Genomic DNA, 17,148 nt, shown 5'->3' with positions numbered 1-17,148 from the left:
TAGTAGTACTAAGGGTTATATCTCTTTATATAGGCACTGGGCCTAAGCCAGGCGTGTTATTTAGAAGCGTTACCTACCTGTAGGTACAGAGTTCGAGGATGTTGCGGTGTAAGCGGATAGGAAGGCAGCGTTGAGATGTATATTTTCTGGCAGGATGGTGATAGTGCCGTTCATATCCGAAGCACTGGGTGCATTTACATTCTCTTCAAACCATCTAGGACATCCGGCACACGAGGATCATGTTGCCGCGGCGGAGGGGTCCTGGTAGCCCCCAACCTAGCACGGTAGCATCAGGGTTGGGGAAACCCCGAGGGACCAGTCTCCGTCAACCCCCTGGATCGCAATCGTGGAGTTTCTTTGTCGGCAGAAATTGTCATGTAGCAATGGCGTCGGGGATCCGGCAAGACGTCGTACTCAGAGTCGTAGATAGGTACCTACGTGGAACCCGAGATAGGGGAGTGTTCGGTCTGGTTGCCGCACGGATTGCTTCAATTCAGCGAGCCGCCGACAGCGCGGGCGGGCTCTTCAGTACCTAGGTAGGTAGGTAGGTAGGTAGGTTAAAAGGGGCGGTGCTGGACGAGTCGGTGCCTATCTCCTGTTTGCCTGCCCACCCACCACCAAAAACTGGACCGATAGAGCGGCAACGATGACGACGAGGATGACGATGACATGAAGAAAACCTGATATGCCATTAGGTGTGACGCTGTGTCATTGTGCTATGAGTGCGGGGGATTAGCTGGGTGTAGGTACCAAATGTAAACCCGACCTTCGCTTTCATCCTGCTCTTGGCGTCGGAGACGTAGTGTCCCGTGCCTCATCCTGTCAAACCAGCGACTCTCTGTTATAAAGCCTCGGTCTTCTCTGTTCTCCCAGCCGCTGCCCTAAGAAATTCCCGCCGAGCCTGCTTGTCTCTCGAATCCGACTCTGCCCATAACCGAAGCGCCTCCTCCTTTTTAGCTTCGCTCCTCGGCTCGAACGCCATCTCGAACGGGTCGGGCTTGATGATCAGGAGCGAATTTGACTTGTCGAGGGGAACCGGGAGGTTGTCGCCCGTCGCCGGATCTGTCTTCGGCCTGAGGTTAAAGCACCAGCTCAGCGCGCCGCACGCGACCACGAGTTCGTCTTGCGTGAGCGTCTGGCCTAAGCACTGGCGCTGGCCCCAGCCGAACGAAGTCATCCCTTTGATTGTCGGATACGTGCTCAGGGGCTCCTGGTATGTCGGCCACCCGCGCTCTAGCCAGCGCTCTGGCCGGAAGTTCTCCGGGTCGGGGTACTTGTCGGGATTTCGGAGGAACGCCCTGGTGACTCTTAGTATTAGGTCGTAGTGTACGAGGGCTGGGATAGTGAAGGAGACCAACAAGTCTAAAGGGAGGATCCTCGTCCCCTTAGCCAGGAAATACCCCCGAAATACATCATCGGCCTCCATCTCGTGTGCGACGCCTGAAACGCCTTGTCAGTTCAGATGGCTATAATATTGTGCGGGTGGCATTGACGAACCGGTCGGTACATTTGGCTTCCATCGCATCGTTTCTTTGATGCAGGCCCGAAGCACAGGTAGCCTCGGCGTGTCGTCCAAGGTCGGGAGCCTCTCGCCGCAAACCTCGTCGACCTCCTTTTGCACGGCTGCTTGCCACTCCGGGTGATGGATCATTATCACTAACCAGTAGTATAGGGGACCGGCGACTGTAAAGATGCCCACCAACGCCATCATCCCGATAACAGATGACGCCTCGTAGTCGCCCGAGATGTTAGACCGCTTCTCTCCTCTCTCGAGGTACTGGCGGGTGAAGCATGACCTCTGTTGGCCTCGGGCTAACTTCGCGCGGGTAGTCTGGAGCCGATCCATCCACCACGCTTGCTGCTCGTCGTGCCGCTTGTGCTCGGCGATCTTCCATGGGTTTACTATCGTTGGTAGATGCCACAGGGGCGTCAAGACATTAGTGAGAGGCCCTGCCGGCGACATCTGGGTCAAGAGGCCCCATGCGCTCTTGGTGCAGTACTCGCTCAGATCCGGGTCGTCCCACGTCAACTCGCACATCACCTTGGATGCCATATCCTCTAACGAGAAGGCGAAGTCGTCGGGGTTCTCGATCAGCCTGGCGAGCCAGCGCTTGGCCTCATGGTACATCACGCCGTGGTAATGGGCATTACTCGCCTCGGTCAGATAAGAGTGAGTAAACCGACGCTGTCGAGCCCAGTACTCTAATTTGTGTATAAGCTGTGCTGTGTGACCTGTTGGCTCCGGGTAGACTTACGGTTTCTTCCCATCAAGGGTAGATATTCCATGGATCCATGGGTGCTCTTCGAGTCGAATAAAGACCTTATCACCGGCCGGTCCGAATTGTGCTTCGCTCGCTTCACCAGGAGCTCCTCGGCTACTTTCTCGTCCGTGACCACTAGGAACCTGGCACCGAGCATCTCCGTCAGGTAGAACCCATTCGTTCCGCTGTACTCTTCCGCCCATTCCTTGAATTTAAGCCACATATGTTGGATCGGAAGGTCATGGATGCGGCCTATGTACGGTAGTAGCGTCGGGCCTGGGACCTTGCCCGGATGGTTAATATCCTTGAATCGACTGTACAGGTGGAAGGCGACGAAGCCGAAGATGGCGACCCCAAGGATCGCCAGAGTGAGCAGCTGCATGGTCAAGCTCAAGCTCAAGCTACTGTGACAACGAGTACGCCGAGGTCAAACGAATAGAACCAGCCCGGCTCACGAGAAACAAAGCGACGAGCCCAGCAGTAACGGGCATGCGATGTATATCGAAGCCTGATATACGCCTGGAGCTATCTAGTCCGGATCTGGCCTCAGGAATGGCGTTCCGTTTTTTTTAGAATCACCCACAGCGGAAGTCATGAGAAATGTTGGCATCCTAGGGCCTTAGTCGAACAAGTATCCCTTCACCTAGCTTCGCACGCACCGAGAGATGGAAGCGGATACGAGTCCTACCATCCCGAGCTACGCTTGTGTACTTATTTCTTTTTCCGCCCTTCATACCCTGTATCCCCCTCTGCGAGGAGACGGAAAAGGTCGATAGGCGCCCTCGTGAGCAGCTTGCGGGGCCTGAAGCCTGAAACAATACACACATGGTGACGGCATAGCCCTAGAGGCCCCTAGCTATGCCTCTGGACTTCGCAGTAGTCGAGTCTCTAATATAGGACTGCTTACTACCCGAGAAAGCATGCCAGACTTGCAGTCTGCAGATGCCATGCCCTTATCAAGCACACCGCGGCATTACCAGTTCCGGATATGTGATTCAGCCACTGTCGTTTTCAACGAGCCAGATCGACATCCGGCGCACGTACGTGACATTCAGATGTAAGTAGATGGGACGTTGATAGCTACGTAACTAACGTAACGACATGGGCCAGCAACGTGAACGTTTTCAGTGGGCTATACGAGCATTCCTACGGGGACGTTTAGTTGTCTGGCCGTTCATCACTAGAGCAGCGTTAGCGACTCGAATTGTTGCAGTGGCTGAGATATGTCTCGGAGAAAGAGATACTAGTAGACAATATTCCTACAAACATGCATGGGCATCTAATACTAACCCACCCATCTTCATTTTTCTTGCGCGTGCCGAGATCGCAACCGGGTGGTAGATCTCTCAACGGAGAACCCCAAAATATACGAGGGTTGCAGTTAGGTATGATGGGTATGGAATCGCATAGCCGTCCATCTTGTGGCGGTTGCCTGTCCAGTTCCATGCATTCCATGCGTGTCTCACTTATACTTCCTATCTCGTACGCTGAGGAGAGACGCCGTTGGGCAGAATGAGAAGCGATATGGTTACGTCTCCGTACGTAGCACACCGGAGGTAGAGCCCTACCTACTGCGTAGAATTAACCCGTGCCTACGAACCGGACGCGGATAGGTAGTAGCGAGGAAATAGTGCGAGGGTCTTTTGTGCCCCGAGGCGGTTTAGGCCCATTAAGCCTTACCCGTATGATCCCTATATCCCACCGCCCTTGCTTCGGTAAGACAATCTTCGTAGGCGGCAGACGCCATCTTTACAATCCGGCAAACCCAACTTGTCCCGGCCTGTAGCTAGAAGTCCGCGGGTAATATTTTGGATACGCCGACAGGCGAACGGAGGCGTGTCCCGAGCCAATTGCGTTTCCGGAGGGGGTTGCGGTGGACAGATAGCACGTCTCCCTCGGGCCCGAGGAGGAATGGGGGCAGGGGGGGTCCGACAGGTCGACGGCAGTGATGGCGGTTAATGGCATGTGACGGATGACCATCGAGTGGCGTGAAGAGCGTCGAGAGCCCTCCGAAATGCAGAGGCACGCAGCCGTGCGACTTCGGTTTCCCGGCAACACCGCGAGGCCTGGCACTTTATATTTCAGCTAAGCAGGACGCACCACCTGGGGGCATGTTCTTAGTCCTCTCGTGTCCACCAGCTCGTGTCTCGATTTTGTTCCGAAACTCCCTATCCCTCGCCTCGTCCGCCTCTATCCTCCGATATTCCAACATGGGCTCCTTACACGACGGTGATTGTAAGCCGGTGGGCTCCTATTCGCCGTCCGGGATCGACGTTCTCATCGTCGGCACCGGGCTGGCAGGATTGACGGCGGCACTAGAATGCGTCCGCAAAGGACACAGCGTGCGAGTCCTTGAGCGCGATGACAATGTCAACACGGCAGGTAAGGACAGCGCCGAGTAACCCAACGCTCTACCATGTGCAAGGCGCTAAGACAACTGTCCCCTCCCCCTTTTTTTCGCTTAGGGGACATGTATTTCATGGGCCATAGTGCTACTACGTGGTTTCGACATTGGCCCGAACTGGCCAAAGAATATGCGTCCATCTCCATGAATAACGCCTGGATCGAAACCCTGAAGCACGATGGCGAGCGGATGATACCGCCGTTGAAGGTCTCAGAGCGCCTGCGCCAGGAAGGCGCCGACCCCAACACCCCGCCGGGCGCCTTTCAGATGCGGCCTCTGATCTACCAGATGTACTTGAACGAAGTGCAGAGGCAGAAAATCACGATCCAGTTTGGCCGCCGGGTGGTCGATTACTTCGAAGACCAGGAGCGCCAGAGGGCCGGGGTCGTGACGGACAAGGGCGACCGGTTCGAGGCCGACGTCGTGATCGCCGCCGACGGCATCGGCTCGAAGTGCCAAAAGCTGGTCGGCGGCCAGGTCAAGGCGATGAGCTCAGGCAGAGCCATGTGGCGGGCTGCCTTCCCTATCCACCTCTTGGACAAGAACCCTGCGATCAAGGAGTTTCTGCACATGGTCGGGCCAAACCACGACGAGCCTATTGTGAGGTCTTGGCTTGGGTAGGTAACACCCGCCCGTCACGCTATCATCGCCGGAAGACTAACAATGCCATCTCTCTTTCTCTGCTAAGTCCCGGGATGTACGGTCTGATTCTGGTTCGACGAGAGACCTGCGTTTGGATCATGAACCACGATGTAAGGAAGTGTCTCCCGAGGGGCTTCACGCCAGGGTTACTGATGGTATCCAGGTCACCGGGTCGGAAGAAGAAAACTGGAGAAATACTGTCGGGTCGGACGACGTCCTGAATAATATGGACAGAGGGCTTTCCACGCCGTGGGATCCCCGGTTCAAAGAGGTGATCAAGCTGACGCCCCCGAATACGATCGTCAACTTTGAGCTGTTCTGGCGCAACCCGCAGCCGTCCTGGGCGTCCCCAGGCGGCCGCGTGATTATCATCGGCGACGCCGCCCATTCCTTCCTGCCGGCATCGGGTAACGGTGCGACACTGGCCATAGAGGATGCCATCTCGATAGCAACTTGCCTCCAGCTGGCCGGCAAGGCCAACATACCGGAGGCCGTCCGCACGCACGTGCGGCTCCGCTTCGTCCGCTGCGCGTGCGCCCAGAAGATGGGCTTCTCGAACGCGGCGCGCCTCCAGCACACCGACTGGAAGAGGGCGAAGGTGGACCCGAAGCTGGCGCAGCCCAAGATCCCGAGCTGGGTGTGGAAGCACAACCCGGAGGTCTACACGTACGAGAACTACAGGAAGGTGGCGGACGCGGTCAGAAGGGGAACCCCTCTCGACCAAGTCGAAGGCGTGCCGCCGAACTACCCGCCTGGCTACACGTACACGCCGTGGAGCATCGACGACATAATGGAGAGCGTGGAAAACGGGACGGTCGAGCTAGGACCGGGGAATTGGGATTAGACGGCGGATAGATAGGTAGTACACCTCATGACAAGGGACGACGACGGTTATAGCATTAGCTTAGATCTCGCTAGCTCAGCGTCGATTATAAGAATGAAAGGCCTCTAAGACCACTATTGTAACCGTCCAAAAGCTCGCTCTACGCGTTCTCGACCCCCGGGGCGGCCGCTGCGAGCAGCTTGGGGAAGTCGGGCGTGCCCAAGCCCGTGACCGGGTCCCATCCCGCGGTAGCGTTCCACCTCGCGCCGTTCCCAAAGGCGGCGTTGGTCGCGCAGCCGGACCCGTACCCCTCGGTGACGTCGGTCAGGGCGGCGCTGTTGTTGTACAGCCACGGGTTGAGGAAGCCGAGCGGCGGCTGGCTCTGGCTCCTGCGCGCGGCGTTGAGCAGGGCCACGACGCCGGCGAAGACGGGGCTCGACGCGCTCGTGCCCGAGAGCAGCGCCGTCCGGCCCTTGTCCACGACCACGAAGCGGCTGCCCTGGGCCGCGACGTCGGGGAAGCCCCGGTTCGACGCGTTGAAGAAGGCCGAGTAGGTCGCGCCGATCGATGCGAGGTACGCGTTCACGGCGTCCCGCTGCCAGGCCGGCTGCGCGTGGAGCGAGCTGAAGCCGCCGCTCGAGAAGCTGACGCCCGCCTCGGGCTCGACGTTGTGGGTGGCGCCGACGGCCGTCACGTACGGGCAGCCGGCCGGGAACGTCGGCTGGAAGTACGGCGCGCCGTCCGATTCCCGGATGCACGAGTCTCCGGGCCCGGAGTCGCCGGACGAGAACAAGACGCTTACGCCGCGTGCTCCGAGCTGCAAGAACAGGTTGCACACTCTCAACGCGTACTCCGCCGGCACCGACTGCTCCTCCTCGCCGTATGAGGTTGTGAGCGTCTGCGGCAGGGCCGAGTCGTCTTGGTCAAGTAGATACGTCAGAAACTCCAAGTAGGGCTCGTTCGTCGAGGGGCCAGGCTGGTCATGAGTAGGGACAAGTGGCCTTTGCCCGCGAGTTAGTCTCTGTCTCGTCTGAGCCGGGCCACTAGAATAAGAGATACTTACCCGCGACCGCCGGTGCTGTATTGTAAGATCGGGATGGGATGGCTGATAGCCGCCACGTATTGAACGTCGAGATTCGCCTCTCCTGATGTTTAAAGAATTAGCCTGCAAAAAAGCTACCTACGACTACACATCATGACATACCGCTATCGTCGCTGCTGGCCTGGTCATCTAGTCCTCCGTTAACTAGCTCGACGGTAAAGTTGTGACCGACGGCTTCGGGGAGATACTGGCGCTCGAACGACTGGAGGTCCGAGTACCGAGCATATTCCTCTAGGTACGAGCCGAAGGCGACGAGATTTCCACCGGTGGGCGCGGTGTACTTGATGTTGTAGAGGGACTTGAGACAGGCGGGCGTGATTCTCGACGTATTGCAGTCAGCGAGAGCCGCATTAGTCGAGACGCTGGCCGTGGCGATATCCTCCTCTGCCGGCTCGAGAACCTGCATCTCGAAGATGGTCGACTTTTTGGCACCGAGTTGGCCAAAGCGAGTGGTCGGCTGGATCAGGTCAATGCTCGTCGCCAACGCGTCAGGGATGCTGTACGACAGCGTCCGAAGCTTGGGGCTGCCGCCCGCTTCGTACTGATACCAGGCGAAGGTAGCATTGAGCAGATCATTCGCCGTCTTGACGTCCGTCGTGAAGGTGATCCAGTCGTTGTCTACCGACGGCTTGACGTGGCTCCCAGCCAGCCAATTGACGACGGACGACACCGATTTCCGAGTCGGCGCTGTGTAGACTCGGATCTCCTCACGCGACAGGTGCATTCCGTAGTTCGGATGTCCCGGTGTCGAGACCTCGAGCACGGCCTGCTCCAGCGCCGCCGCGTGCTGCTGGGCGAGGCCGACGCGCAGCGAGACACGATCGTCCGGAGATGCTGGGCGGAGTTCGGCCCAACCCTTGGGAACAGAAGCGAGACTATCCATCACCTTGGCCGAAACGGCCGAGGCGAAGAGGACGAGGGCCGAACGCATGGTCAGATGTTGCCGTCCTATACCGTCGTCTTTTTCTCCCTATTCTTTTTTTTTCTCCAAACACCCCGGCCGAACCGAAGGTGTAAAATAGCGAGCGAAGAGAAAGCCTGCCCTCGACCTGCTTCTAGGGGAAGAGGAATAGCGAGACAATTAATAGTGACGATAGGGAGGAGAAGCGCCCTTACAAAATTACGATTGCGTGCTTCACGGCGTAGGTAAGTATATTAATGGGCCACCACTGCATCGGCCGTATCGAGGGCATTTGCTCGATACCGGCTTGTCCACAATCTCTAAGTAGTTGCTTAACCGCCCGAGCCACCTTCGACTTGCCAAGTCCGGGGTGATCTCCCGCTCATCCCTTTCGAGCACCACCTCCCTTAGCCTGCTTTAGGCAGGAGAGTAGCATTCCAGGTACGCGTGGAGACGCGATGCTCTGATAAGCTTTCTGGCACCGGGGGGGATCCGGCTTTGTCCCTTGGCGTTAGGCGCCCCCCATTGGAGAGTCTCCCCTCGGAATGTCGTCCTGAAAGAGTACTACGTGGTAGTTGTTCTACGTAATAGGGGCTACCTCCCGGTTTAGATCGTACGAGCTTAGGATTGGTAGGGGTTATGCGCCAGTTTACCCAGGAGCATTCTGCCTTCTTGGTACGGTTGTGTGACGAGTAGCGCGCTGCTAACCGGCTCGTGTAGGCAGGTCTATGCAAGCTGATGTGATGCTATATTAAGCAACATGTAAGTGAGGGTGAGTTTGGAGGGTGAGTTTGGAGGGTGAGTTTGGAGGGTGGGTGGTGAGGGGGGTTTGCGACCTGTCATGTCTCTCCTCATCGTCGAAGAGATTTGATAGACCTCTACACTCCAATTAAGCTTCATAGACAATAGAGATCCCGGAGATTTCAGAGAGAGAGGGGGGGCGGGGGGATAGAGAGGATAGAGATGCAGTGATCAGGTCATCCTTCGAACTCGACCGGGCTGGAAGTGCGGTTCATATGCTGGCGAGCAAGGCCTGCACGACAGGTAGAGTCTCGAATAGGTTACCTACATATTCCGTGATTGTTGGACCCCGTAACTTCAGAGCCCCGTGGCATTATCCCTGCTCACAATGCACATACCTAGCCTAGCCATAGTTTGGTAGGTATACGTATAATCTCTGCGACCTCATGGTCGTTCGTCTCTTGAGTACTCAACATTAAAAACATCGTATAATAAGAGGTATCGCCTTAGGTACGTAGGCAATTGGCCGTCGAGTCTCCTCGAAGTCTCTTTACCGGCAATGCCTACTCCCTGTAAAGCCTGTCATTCCCACTCCGCCTCACATATACCTGCCTACCTGCCTACGAACATCAACGAATTCGATAACCCCGAGCGCTATTAGATCTATTAGGTGGTTCAGGTAGTCTGTCTCTGCATACTTTTATTTATACTCAATAACCGAATAGGTACGTCGCGTGCCTAGGAACTTTATGCATCATGCCTTGGCCAAACCCGACACATGTGGAATCCTTTCCGCCGCAACCTTGGCGATGGCCACATAAACCTGCCCAATGTAGTAAACCGGATGCCGGTGTGGATTAGAATAGTGAGATGGTTATCATTGCCTATTATTACCTATCGCGTTTGCGAGGGGAAGCACATTGGCACCGGTAGCGGCGCCGTTTTCAATAGACCCCCATAATAGAGGGGATTTCGAGACAATGCAACCAGCCTTTTTGCGCTTGCGGTTGACCGACAAATATTAATACCCGCCCCTAACCTCACGTAGGTACCCATGTCCTAGTTCTAGGTGACTTGTATATGACCACTCTGTTTCAGGGCTATATGCTTACTGAGGCTTTCAAGGCAGGCGATCCTAGCTGCAGGCCATCTCTACCGTTGGGCGAGCCGTTGAAGGAGAGAATTCACCTACCTACATACATAGATCTATATCTACAGAGGGAGGATCGTGATCGCCCGAGTGGCATTCAGCGATACCCCCCGCCACACACCTTGAATCCATTTTTGGAGGATTGGTGGGATTGCGGTCCCTTTATCGGCGGCATTGGGGGGAAGCGCACGTCGCCGGGAAGACGGGTACCTGAGTGGATATGCGCGAGAGGGGATGGCGGATTTTAATTAAACGACCTTTCTAGGCTACGGCATCTGGCTCGTTCCTCGAAGCCACCCTACATCATCAGAGCCTTACCTCGGGAAGGTAGGTATTAGATATTGTCACGTAGCAATTGAACCAGCCTTTATATGCCTACATACCGTACAGCGTAATGTAGGCGTCTACGTTTTACGCAACAGATATATGTAGATGAACCTGTCACCCAAGCTCATTGTCGATCTCGCGTAGGAAACCAGGCCTTACGAGCAAGCACAGACTATGTATAATACGCAATGCCTGCCTATTACCTAGTAGGTATTAGGAGCTAGTTAGGGAGCACCCACTTCTCTCACGCCTCTTCATACCGCGCAGTCGAACGGTGAGGAATATTCTAGGGAGGTAGGTATCTATCTATTGTAATTGATGCACAGGGATGGAAGAATCCGTCTAACTATGTACTTAAGTAGGTATCCAGAAGCAGGTGGGACTATACCGATAAGGGCGCGTGGGAAATAGGTACAGATCTACACTCATCTTGCGCCACCGCACCTTCGATAGCATATGAACCCTTCGCGTGCGCCTATGCAATCTTAGACGCCCAAGAAACGGCTTCGCGGTAACGCGTGTTACCCCTCTTCCTCCTCCCCCGCCGTGGCGTCGCCCTATGCCTGCTCCACCATGCAGCCACTTACGACCAGTCGCAACACGGCTGTCGGACGACGGAGTGTGTGGGTAGAAGCCGCCGCTTTGCTCTATCACGAGTCGGCGCATCCTGTCGTGCTAATCCGCCGCCGCGGCTCCCCTCCCTCCCTACAGCTTCAGGGTCTTGGCGAACTGCTCGCTGAACGGGTAATCGATGTAGCCCTCGGGTGCGCCCGCGCTATAGAATTTGGTGTAGTCGTGCGGCGCGAACGGGATCCCGTGCTTGAGGCGGAACGGCAGGTCCGGCGTCGAGATCCACGAGCGGCCGAAGCCCGCGATCACGTTGCGGTGCTTCTGCTCGTCGTCGACGAGGGCGCGCGCGCTGTCGGGCTGCAGCCCGCCCGCGATGATCACCGGCGCCTCGCTGTCCCACGCCTCGACCGCGAACGTCGCCTTCTCGGCCGGCCCTTCCAGTGGGCTGTCGTCCGGGCTGTACGCCTGCGTCACGTGCAGGTACGCCAGCTTCAGCTTCCGCAGCTCCCGGATCAGGTACGTGAACTGCGGGATCGGGTCTTCCATGCGCATGCCCTGGAACGTAGACCACGGCGACAGCCGGATCGCCGTCCGGTCCGCGCCGATGGCCGACACGACCGCGCTCACCACCTCGAGCGGGAAGCGCGCGCGGTTCTCGATGCTGCCGCCGTACCGGTCCTCTCGCTGGTTGGACGTGTCCTGCAGGAACTGGTCGGGGAGGTAGCCGTTGGCGCCGTGGACCTCGACGCCATCAAAGCCGGCCTCGATTGCGTTGCGCGCCGCCTGCGCGTAGTCGGCCACGTAGGATTGGATCTCGTCAATCGTCAGCGGTTTCGGGATCGGCTTGCCCTCGGCGTACGGGATCGCGCTCGCGGAGTGTAACTCGACGCCGTCGGCCTTGGTGACCTCCGGATCGGCGGTGCGGCCCAGGGCCCACAGTTGTACATAGATGAAGGAGCCCTTGGCGTGGACGGCGTCCGTGACCTCTTTCCACGCCGCAATCTGCTCCTGCGACCAGATTCCGGGGGCGAAGTTGTAGCCGCCGGCCCGTTTGGTGATGAAGGTCCCTTCCGTGATAAGAAGGGACCCCGGTACAGCGCCGCGCTGTTCGTAGTACTCCTTCACGGAGGGGAGGGGGACGTGGTTGGCATCAGCTCGGAAGCGTGTCATCGGAGCCATCGCCAGGCGGTGCTGGAGGGTGACCCTGCCCACTTTGAGCGGTTGAAAGAGGCGTGACGACGAGGCCATCGTTCCTATTCGCGACGTACGGACGAGGGGCAAATAGCTTCAGAGAGGCTTCGGGAGTATAAATATATCCTAGGTGTCTATGTGGATGTTGAAAGTCGCTCGTGGGTAGTCGTGAACATAATCTACCTATCTCGTTTTCTTCGCTAGAACTACCTTCTTAGCGCTATATATATGTCCCCGTGGGGGTATGTCGGACCGACGTCTCGGCCCCCCGTCCGGTCGCCTCGCCATGGACCGAGATAGAAAAAAAGGCCAAGACAATTGTACTAAGAATGGACCCAGATCAGTAGGTAAAACGTGGCCGCGTTAGGCGATTGGTGACTTGCCTACGACCCAAACCCCTACCCCGTCTGTAACGATGTAAGAGGGAGGAGATTTGTCAGGTCGGATTTCTAAGCTAGGCGTAAGTTCTTAGCTGATAGGGTATAGTCGTAGTCCCAGAGCGAGGTTTGGTTTAGGTTGGGGGGGGAGGTGGTAAACGAGAGCGGGCAAGGCTAGCGGGGAGCCCCAACTTCGTTGCACACCATCCATAGCGAAGCTCGCGTCTTGGACCTAAAAAGTGGCATGCCTAGCAGCACGCTAGCCTTGGCATGAGCGGAGAGCCGTCTTGACATTTGTAACGCGGACTCTTCCCACGACTCCATTCAGAGATGGGCGTTGTCGTTACCTACGTCGTGACAGCCGAGGGCCTATCACCACGTCGTATCTTTGCGCTGTATCTTTACCATAGGTATATTCGCTATACTAGGAGCCCAACTACTACTATGGTCAAAACAATTCCGCCCCCCCGAAGCTATTCAGGCCAGTATCGAGACCTGGTGGACGGCTTCCCTCAGCGTTCTGGTGCTGTGAGATGGTTGATGACAAATCGAGGCTTTAGGGCTTGGGTCCGGTAGGAGGTACCTAACCAAAGTACCTTAGGTACCTATTACCCCCTTGATCGATTAGTCAAGTACTGAGCCTTCCGTACAATTTATTGCTGGAGAGGAGGTACTGAAGCAGGTAGATGTCTACACTCATAGGTACCTAAGGTACCTACCTGGTAGACACCTACACCTACGATATCTTTATTGAATTAGGTAACCTTACGTACTGAACTCCTTCTTACATCCCTAGACGAAGTTAACGGCTGCAATTCATTAATCCCGCCTCATAATTCTTGTCGCCTCTGCTTCTCTCCTCTTCTCCGTCTACCTATCTACATCCCGCGTCCTATCCTACGTCAGCTTGATCACCAAGAACCGGGATCGCCGCATACGCAACCCACCGGAACCTGGAAATGCACGTTGGCGCCTGTGCTCGTAGCATGGACCCTGTGCTCACCTGGACCGTACGCCGCTGCTGCCCACTTCTTCGTCTGCATGTCCGTATGAATAGGCGCATCTTTCTCATGCGCCCCGACACCTTGCTGCAGCGTACAGCTCTCGACAGCGTGGGTACATGATGGCCCCAGACCCTTTCGCGAGGCATGACGCTTCCAGTCCTATTGGCCAATTTCACACCACCAGCTTTCCCGTCGGGGCTGGACGGCAGCCGGCTGCAGATCCAATCTTGCCAAGGCACAATCCCTACCTACCTCTCTTCGCACGGCGACAATGCCAATCTGCGTCGTCTCAAGCAACCATCTCGCGTCTCGTGGATCTTCTCTTACGGCTCCATGCTCGGAAACAACGGAAGGGGTGTCGCAGGTCCGAAAAGGACGTGACTCATGCAAATGTAAGCGATTTCAAATCTCAACAGGCCATTCCGTATGGGTCATCGGCGTTTAGGGTGTTGTCAGTTCTCTGGAGATGCCTGAGCACGGCTGACCCTCCCCACCCCAGACTCCACGTCTCACGAAAGGCATGAGCTTCCATCTGCGGGCTCCTCTCAGCTCTTCCATGTCTCCCGCGAGCAAACTTCTGCTCAGCGAGGCGGGGGGAGTTTACATACTTCGCTTTGGACTGGCCATATCCGTCTTTCTTCCTCTTGCGGTATTAGCTCGAGAGATCTCCTGTGGGTTGGGGACGGATTCGGAGGATCTAAGTTAACCATTTCGTTATGGCGTCAGCAGGACGAAAATTCCCTGACCCGAGAATCTCGCTGCAAGATACATAAGCAGGTGAGAGCCGAGGGCGAAAATCGCCCTTGAGGGTGCTTAACGAAACACAGAGGGTTAGACGTTCTAATCGAAAAATGTCTGGGCCCGCTCGCTCATTTTCGCCGTCGCTCGCTTGCGCGCTGATGGGAGAGCTCATCTTCTACTGTCGAATTGGTAAGCAAGCCGCGGTTCACTCCTCTACGAGCGGGGAGGAAAGAGGCGCCTCGTCATGATGAACACGTATCTCTATCCACCAAACAGGAGCGGGTCTCGGCGAATTACGAGCGCCTTGAGATAGGCAGGCGAACAGGCATATCGGGTCAGAAAGGTAGTACAGCTAACCTCCAGTGACCGAGCGGCGGAGGCACGAGCGTAAGCATAGTCACGAGCGAGCTTATTCTCATTTCTCGAGACGACGTTATGGGCCAGGCAGGCACAGAGCTCGCTGAGCTAGAACGGCCCCGGCGATAACAGCATGCGGTTACCCTCTCGATGCTCTCCTGAGAAACCGGATCGCCCAGAGCATTGGCCGATCCCTCAAATCTTCATTTAGACGATCGAGTGCACGATACGAAGAAGGACGACGCCACGGGTCCATTTCTATTCTGCTCTATGATAGTAGCGGATATGATAAAGCCCGACGTTTCGGCCCTGTTCCAGCGGCTCACAGACACTGCGAGTAATAATCGTTCGAATAGGTGCAGGTAGAGCCAGACGCGCAGGCCGTGCATCCCGTGTAACCTCTACCGCCGCACTGCCCCCACTTCACCACCGTGCAAGACGTGGACGTCGGCTCCGGCGCCGTTGAAGTTGCTGTCGGGATGCCGGTGCTTCCGCCGCCGCCTGTTGCCGCTGCACGCAGGATGCTGCTGACCGTGCTGTACGCCGGCTTCCGCGAGAAGTTCTCGTCCCAGAGCAGCGCCGCCCCGGACCCCGGAAACACGGACGGGATCCAGCTGTACTTGTCTGTGTAGTCCCAGATCGTTATGCCGACGCACGCGTCGACCGCCAGGCACGCCCGCGTAACCGCCCCATAATCGCTCGCCTGTTGCTGAAGGCCCGACTCGCTCGGCGGTAGGCTGCTGAAGCGGATGTCTAGCTCCGTGTAGGCCACCTCAGTGACGCCCGCCGAGATGTACGACCTGATGACGCTCTCGAGCGTGCTCTGGCTAGGCGTGGATCCGACGATGAGGTGCGCCTGCATGCCTACTCCGTCGATCTTACCCCCGGCGTCTTGGACAAGCTTAACGATCTTGATGGTACCTTGCTGCTTGGAACCGCTCCCTTCGATGTTATAGTCGTTGTAGTACAGCTTCGTGTCCTGGTCGGCGGCGGCGGCGGCCTTGAATGCGATGGGGATGTACGAGTCGCCCAAGACCCTATAGAACACCGAGTCACGATACGAGCCGTCCTCGTTGAGAGCCTCGTTCACCACGTCCCAAGCATAGCACTGGCCCTTGTAGTGTCCCACCTCATTGGCGATGTGCGTATTGATGACAGAGGTTAACTCGGCGGCCGTCCAGGTGCCACTGCTAACTAATCATGTCGCTGTTAGTGTTATTCCCATATTCGCGGTAACCTAGGAGGCGGCGAAGATGACGTACCCCAGTTGGGTAGCTGGGAGTGCCAGACGAGCGCGTGACACCTCAGTAGCTGGCCGTTGGACTGGGCAAAGCTCGCAATCTGGTCACCTGCGGTGAACGAGAAGGAACCCCGAGTCGGCTCGGTGTACTGCCATTTCTGTCCGTTCCCGGGCGTGATCTGGCCGAACATGTCGGCATCCTTGAGGATACTGACGTAGGTCGCGTCCGAGAGCTCCCCATTGTCGGTGGCGGAGCCAAAATACAGCTTCCCGGCCGCTTTAGCGAGCTGGTGAAGCTGCCCTGTCACACCGGGCAGCGCCAGGAGCGCCGCTGCCGACGTGGAGATACGCATGGTGCCCCGCGTATGTCTGTGTGCTTCCGATGGACCGGTCCGGAGGGTCGCAAAGTAATATACGACAATCAGAACGTCGATTTGAACTGCAGGGACGGGCCGCCGGCGCTTACGTTGGGTGTGTACGACGTCCCTAGATTGGTATACGCGTACCTATATAGGCGCACGCGAGCTGCGAGAGTCGACGGCCGAGGCAAAAGACGACGGCGCTCCGACGTCGCGTTTCCGCCAATAGGGCGTTGCGCAGGGGTCCGGATGGGTTGGCATTCCCTTTTGGTTGCTTCCGTCCAGCGGAAGACATGGCGCGTTTCGGGACCTTAGCCGTAGCAGCGACGGGGACGGATTCTACTTGTACTATGTTAGGGGCCATCCCCCCCTCCCCGCGGCGTTGATGGACGCGGAAAATTCTGTTCCCTTGAATCGGAGCTCGCTCCCGAAATACGACTTGCGGAGCGGACGGAGCGCGAACGGTTGCCCGAATAGGAAAGTCAGGTGCGCAATACCTTACCGAGACGGAGGTAAACATGGGGGGGAATATACCTAACATTCGGGTTAGCCCCCGCGCAGGCGGCTCTCCTGGCGGCAAACTTCCCACGAGCAAGTTTCCCGTAGCAGAATGGGTGAGGTGAGTCTGACATCTACCTAATAAATTGCCCTCTCTCCTCCTCGCAAGCCGCCACCACCAGTGCGAGACATTACCCAGGCAGACGTGGGTAGATATCTAATATGCCACAGCATCCGATCGACTCTTAATACTCAACGTAACCTGCCTCTCGCCGCGCCGACAACAACTTACACCAAGCTCCGTCCATCTAACCACCGGCGAGAGAAATAATTAAAAAAAAAAAAAACCTTGGCTCGTCCGTGGCCAACTTCGGTCTACTCGCTCGATAGCGTCGGGCGCATGTGAACTATTAACATACCTACCCAGCCCTCGGCCCGCGACCGATCCACCAAGGCTAGA

The 17,148-nt window shown here is 56.8% G+C and overlaps 5 protein-coding genes across 5 annotated transcripts; 1 reads left to right on the top strand and 4 right to left on the bottom strand.

The window, feature by feature from the left end:
- Positions 1 to 688: 688 nt before the first annotated feature.
- GGS23DRAFT_229825 (cytochrome P450) lies at positions 689 to 2,757 on the bottom strand. Its single transcript, XM_051512045.1, has 4 exons — positions 2,256 to 2,757; positions 1,498 to 2,202; positions 1,359 to 1,440; positions 689 to 1,298 (listed from the first exon to the last, which is right to left on the bottom strand). Exons 1-4 carry the CDS (start codon positions 2,641 to 2,643, stop codon positions 842 to 844), a joined length of 1,632 nt encoding a protein of 543 aa, XP_051369289.1. The 5' UTR covers positions 2,644 to 2,757; the 3' UTR covers positions 689 to 841.
- Positions 2,758 to 4,471: 1,714 nt separating this feature from the next.
- Positions 4,472 to 6,151, top strand: GGS23DRAFT_606842 (FAD/NAD(P)-binding domain-containing protein; the record flags this gene model as incomplete). Its single annotated transcript, XM_051519956.1, has 4 exons — positions 4,472 to 4,643; positions 4,727 to 5,282; positions 5,354 to 5,417; positions 5,471 to 6,151. 4 exons carry the CDS (start codon positions 4,472 to 4,474, stop codon positions 6,149 to 6,151), a joined length of 1,473 nt encoding a protein of 490 aa, XP_051369288.1.
- A 69-nt stretch (positions 6,152 to 6,220) lies between these two features.
- On the bottom strand, positions 6,221 to 8,351 carry GGS23DRAFT_229732 (tripeptidyl-peptidase). Its single transcript, XM_051512044.1, has 3 exons — positions 7,335 to 8,351; positions 7,194 to 7,275; positions 6,221 to 7,131 (listed from the first exon to the last, which is right to left on the bottom strand). The coding sequence occupies exons 1-3, from the start codon at positions 8,161 to 8,163 to the stop codon at positions 6,291 to 6,293; spliced, it is 1,752 nt and encodes a 583-aa protein (XP_051369287.1). The 5' UTR covers positions 8,164 to 8,351; the 3' UTR covers positions 6,221 to 6,290.
- A 2,461-nt stretch (positions 8,352 to 10,812) lies between these two features.
- GGS23DRAFT_229714 (FMN-linked oxidoreductase) lies at positions 10,813 to 12,494 on the bottom strand. The gene has a single exon (XM_051512043.1). It carries the CDS (start codon positions 12,167 to 12,169, stop codon positions 11,057 to 11,059), a length of 1,113 nt encoding a protein of 370 aa, XP_051369286.1. The 5' UTR covers positions 12,170 to 12,494; the 3' UTR covers positions 10,813 to 11,056.
- Positions 12,495 to 14,913: 2,419 nt separating this feature from the next.
- GGS23DRAFT_606839 (carbohydrate-binding module family 1 protein) lies at positions 14,914 to 16,184 on the bottom strand (the record flags this gene model as incomplete). The annotated part of the gene is made up of 3 exons (XM_051519955.1): positions 14,914 to 15,785; positions 15,854 to 16,132; positions 16,181 to 16,184. 3 exons carry the CDS (start codon positions 16,182 to 16,184, stop codon positions 14,914 to 14,916), a joined length of 1,155 nt encoding a protein of 384 aa, XP_051369285.1.
- Between the last annotated feature and the right edge of the window lie 964 nt (positions 16,185 to 17,148).

The sequence above is a fragment of the Durotheca rogersii genome (genome assembly GCF_024521655.1).
Source record: "Durotheca rogersii strain YMJ 92031201 chromosome Unknown GGS23scaffold_23, whole genome shotgun sequence".
NCBI classification, from domain to species: domain Eukaryota; kingdom Fungi; phylum Ascomycota; class Sordariomycetes; order Xylariales; family Xylariaceae; genus Durotheca; species Durotheca rogersii.
This window is presented reverse-complemented; position numbering and strand designations above follow the sequence as displayed.

Coding starts and splice junctions, on each gene's coding strand:
- GGS23DRAFT_229825 (XM_051512045.1), bottom strand. CDS start 2,643: ATGCAGCTGCTCACTCTGGCGATCCTTGGGGTCGCCATCTTCGGCTTC. Junction 2,203..2,255: donor ACCCTTGATGGGAAGAAACC/GTAAGTCTACCC, acceptor TACACAAATTAG/AGTACTGGGCTCGACAGCGT. Junction 1,299..1,358: donor AGGATCCTCCCTTTAGACTT/GTTGGTCTCCTT, acceptor AAGAGTCACCAG/GGCGTTCCTCCGAAATCCCG.
- GGS23DRAFT_229732 (XM_051512044.1), bottom strand. CDS start 8,163: ATGCGTTCGGCCCTCGTCCTCTTCGCCTCGGCCGTTTCGGCCAAGGTG. Junction 7,276..7,334: donor GGCCAGCAGCGACGATAGCG/GTATGTCATGAT, acceptor TTTAAACATCAG/GAGAGGCGAATCTCGACGTT. Junction 7,132..7,193: donor TACAGCACCGGCGGTCGCGG/GTAAGTATCTCT, acceptor TCGCGGGCAAAG/GCCACTTGTCCCTACTCATG.
- GGS23DRAFT_229714 (XM_051512043.1), bottom strand. CDS start 12,169: ATGGCCTCGTCGTCACGCCTCTTTCAACCGCTCAAAGTGGGCAGGGTC.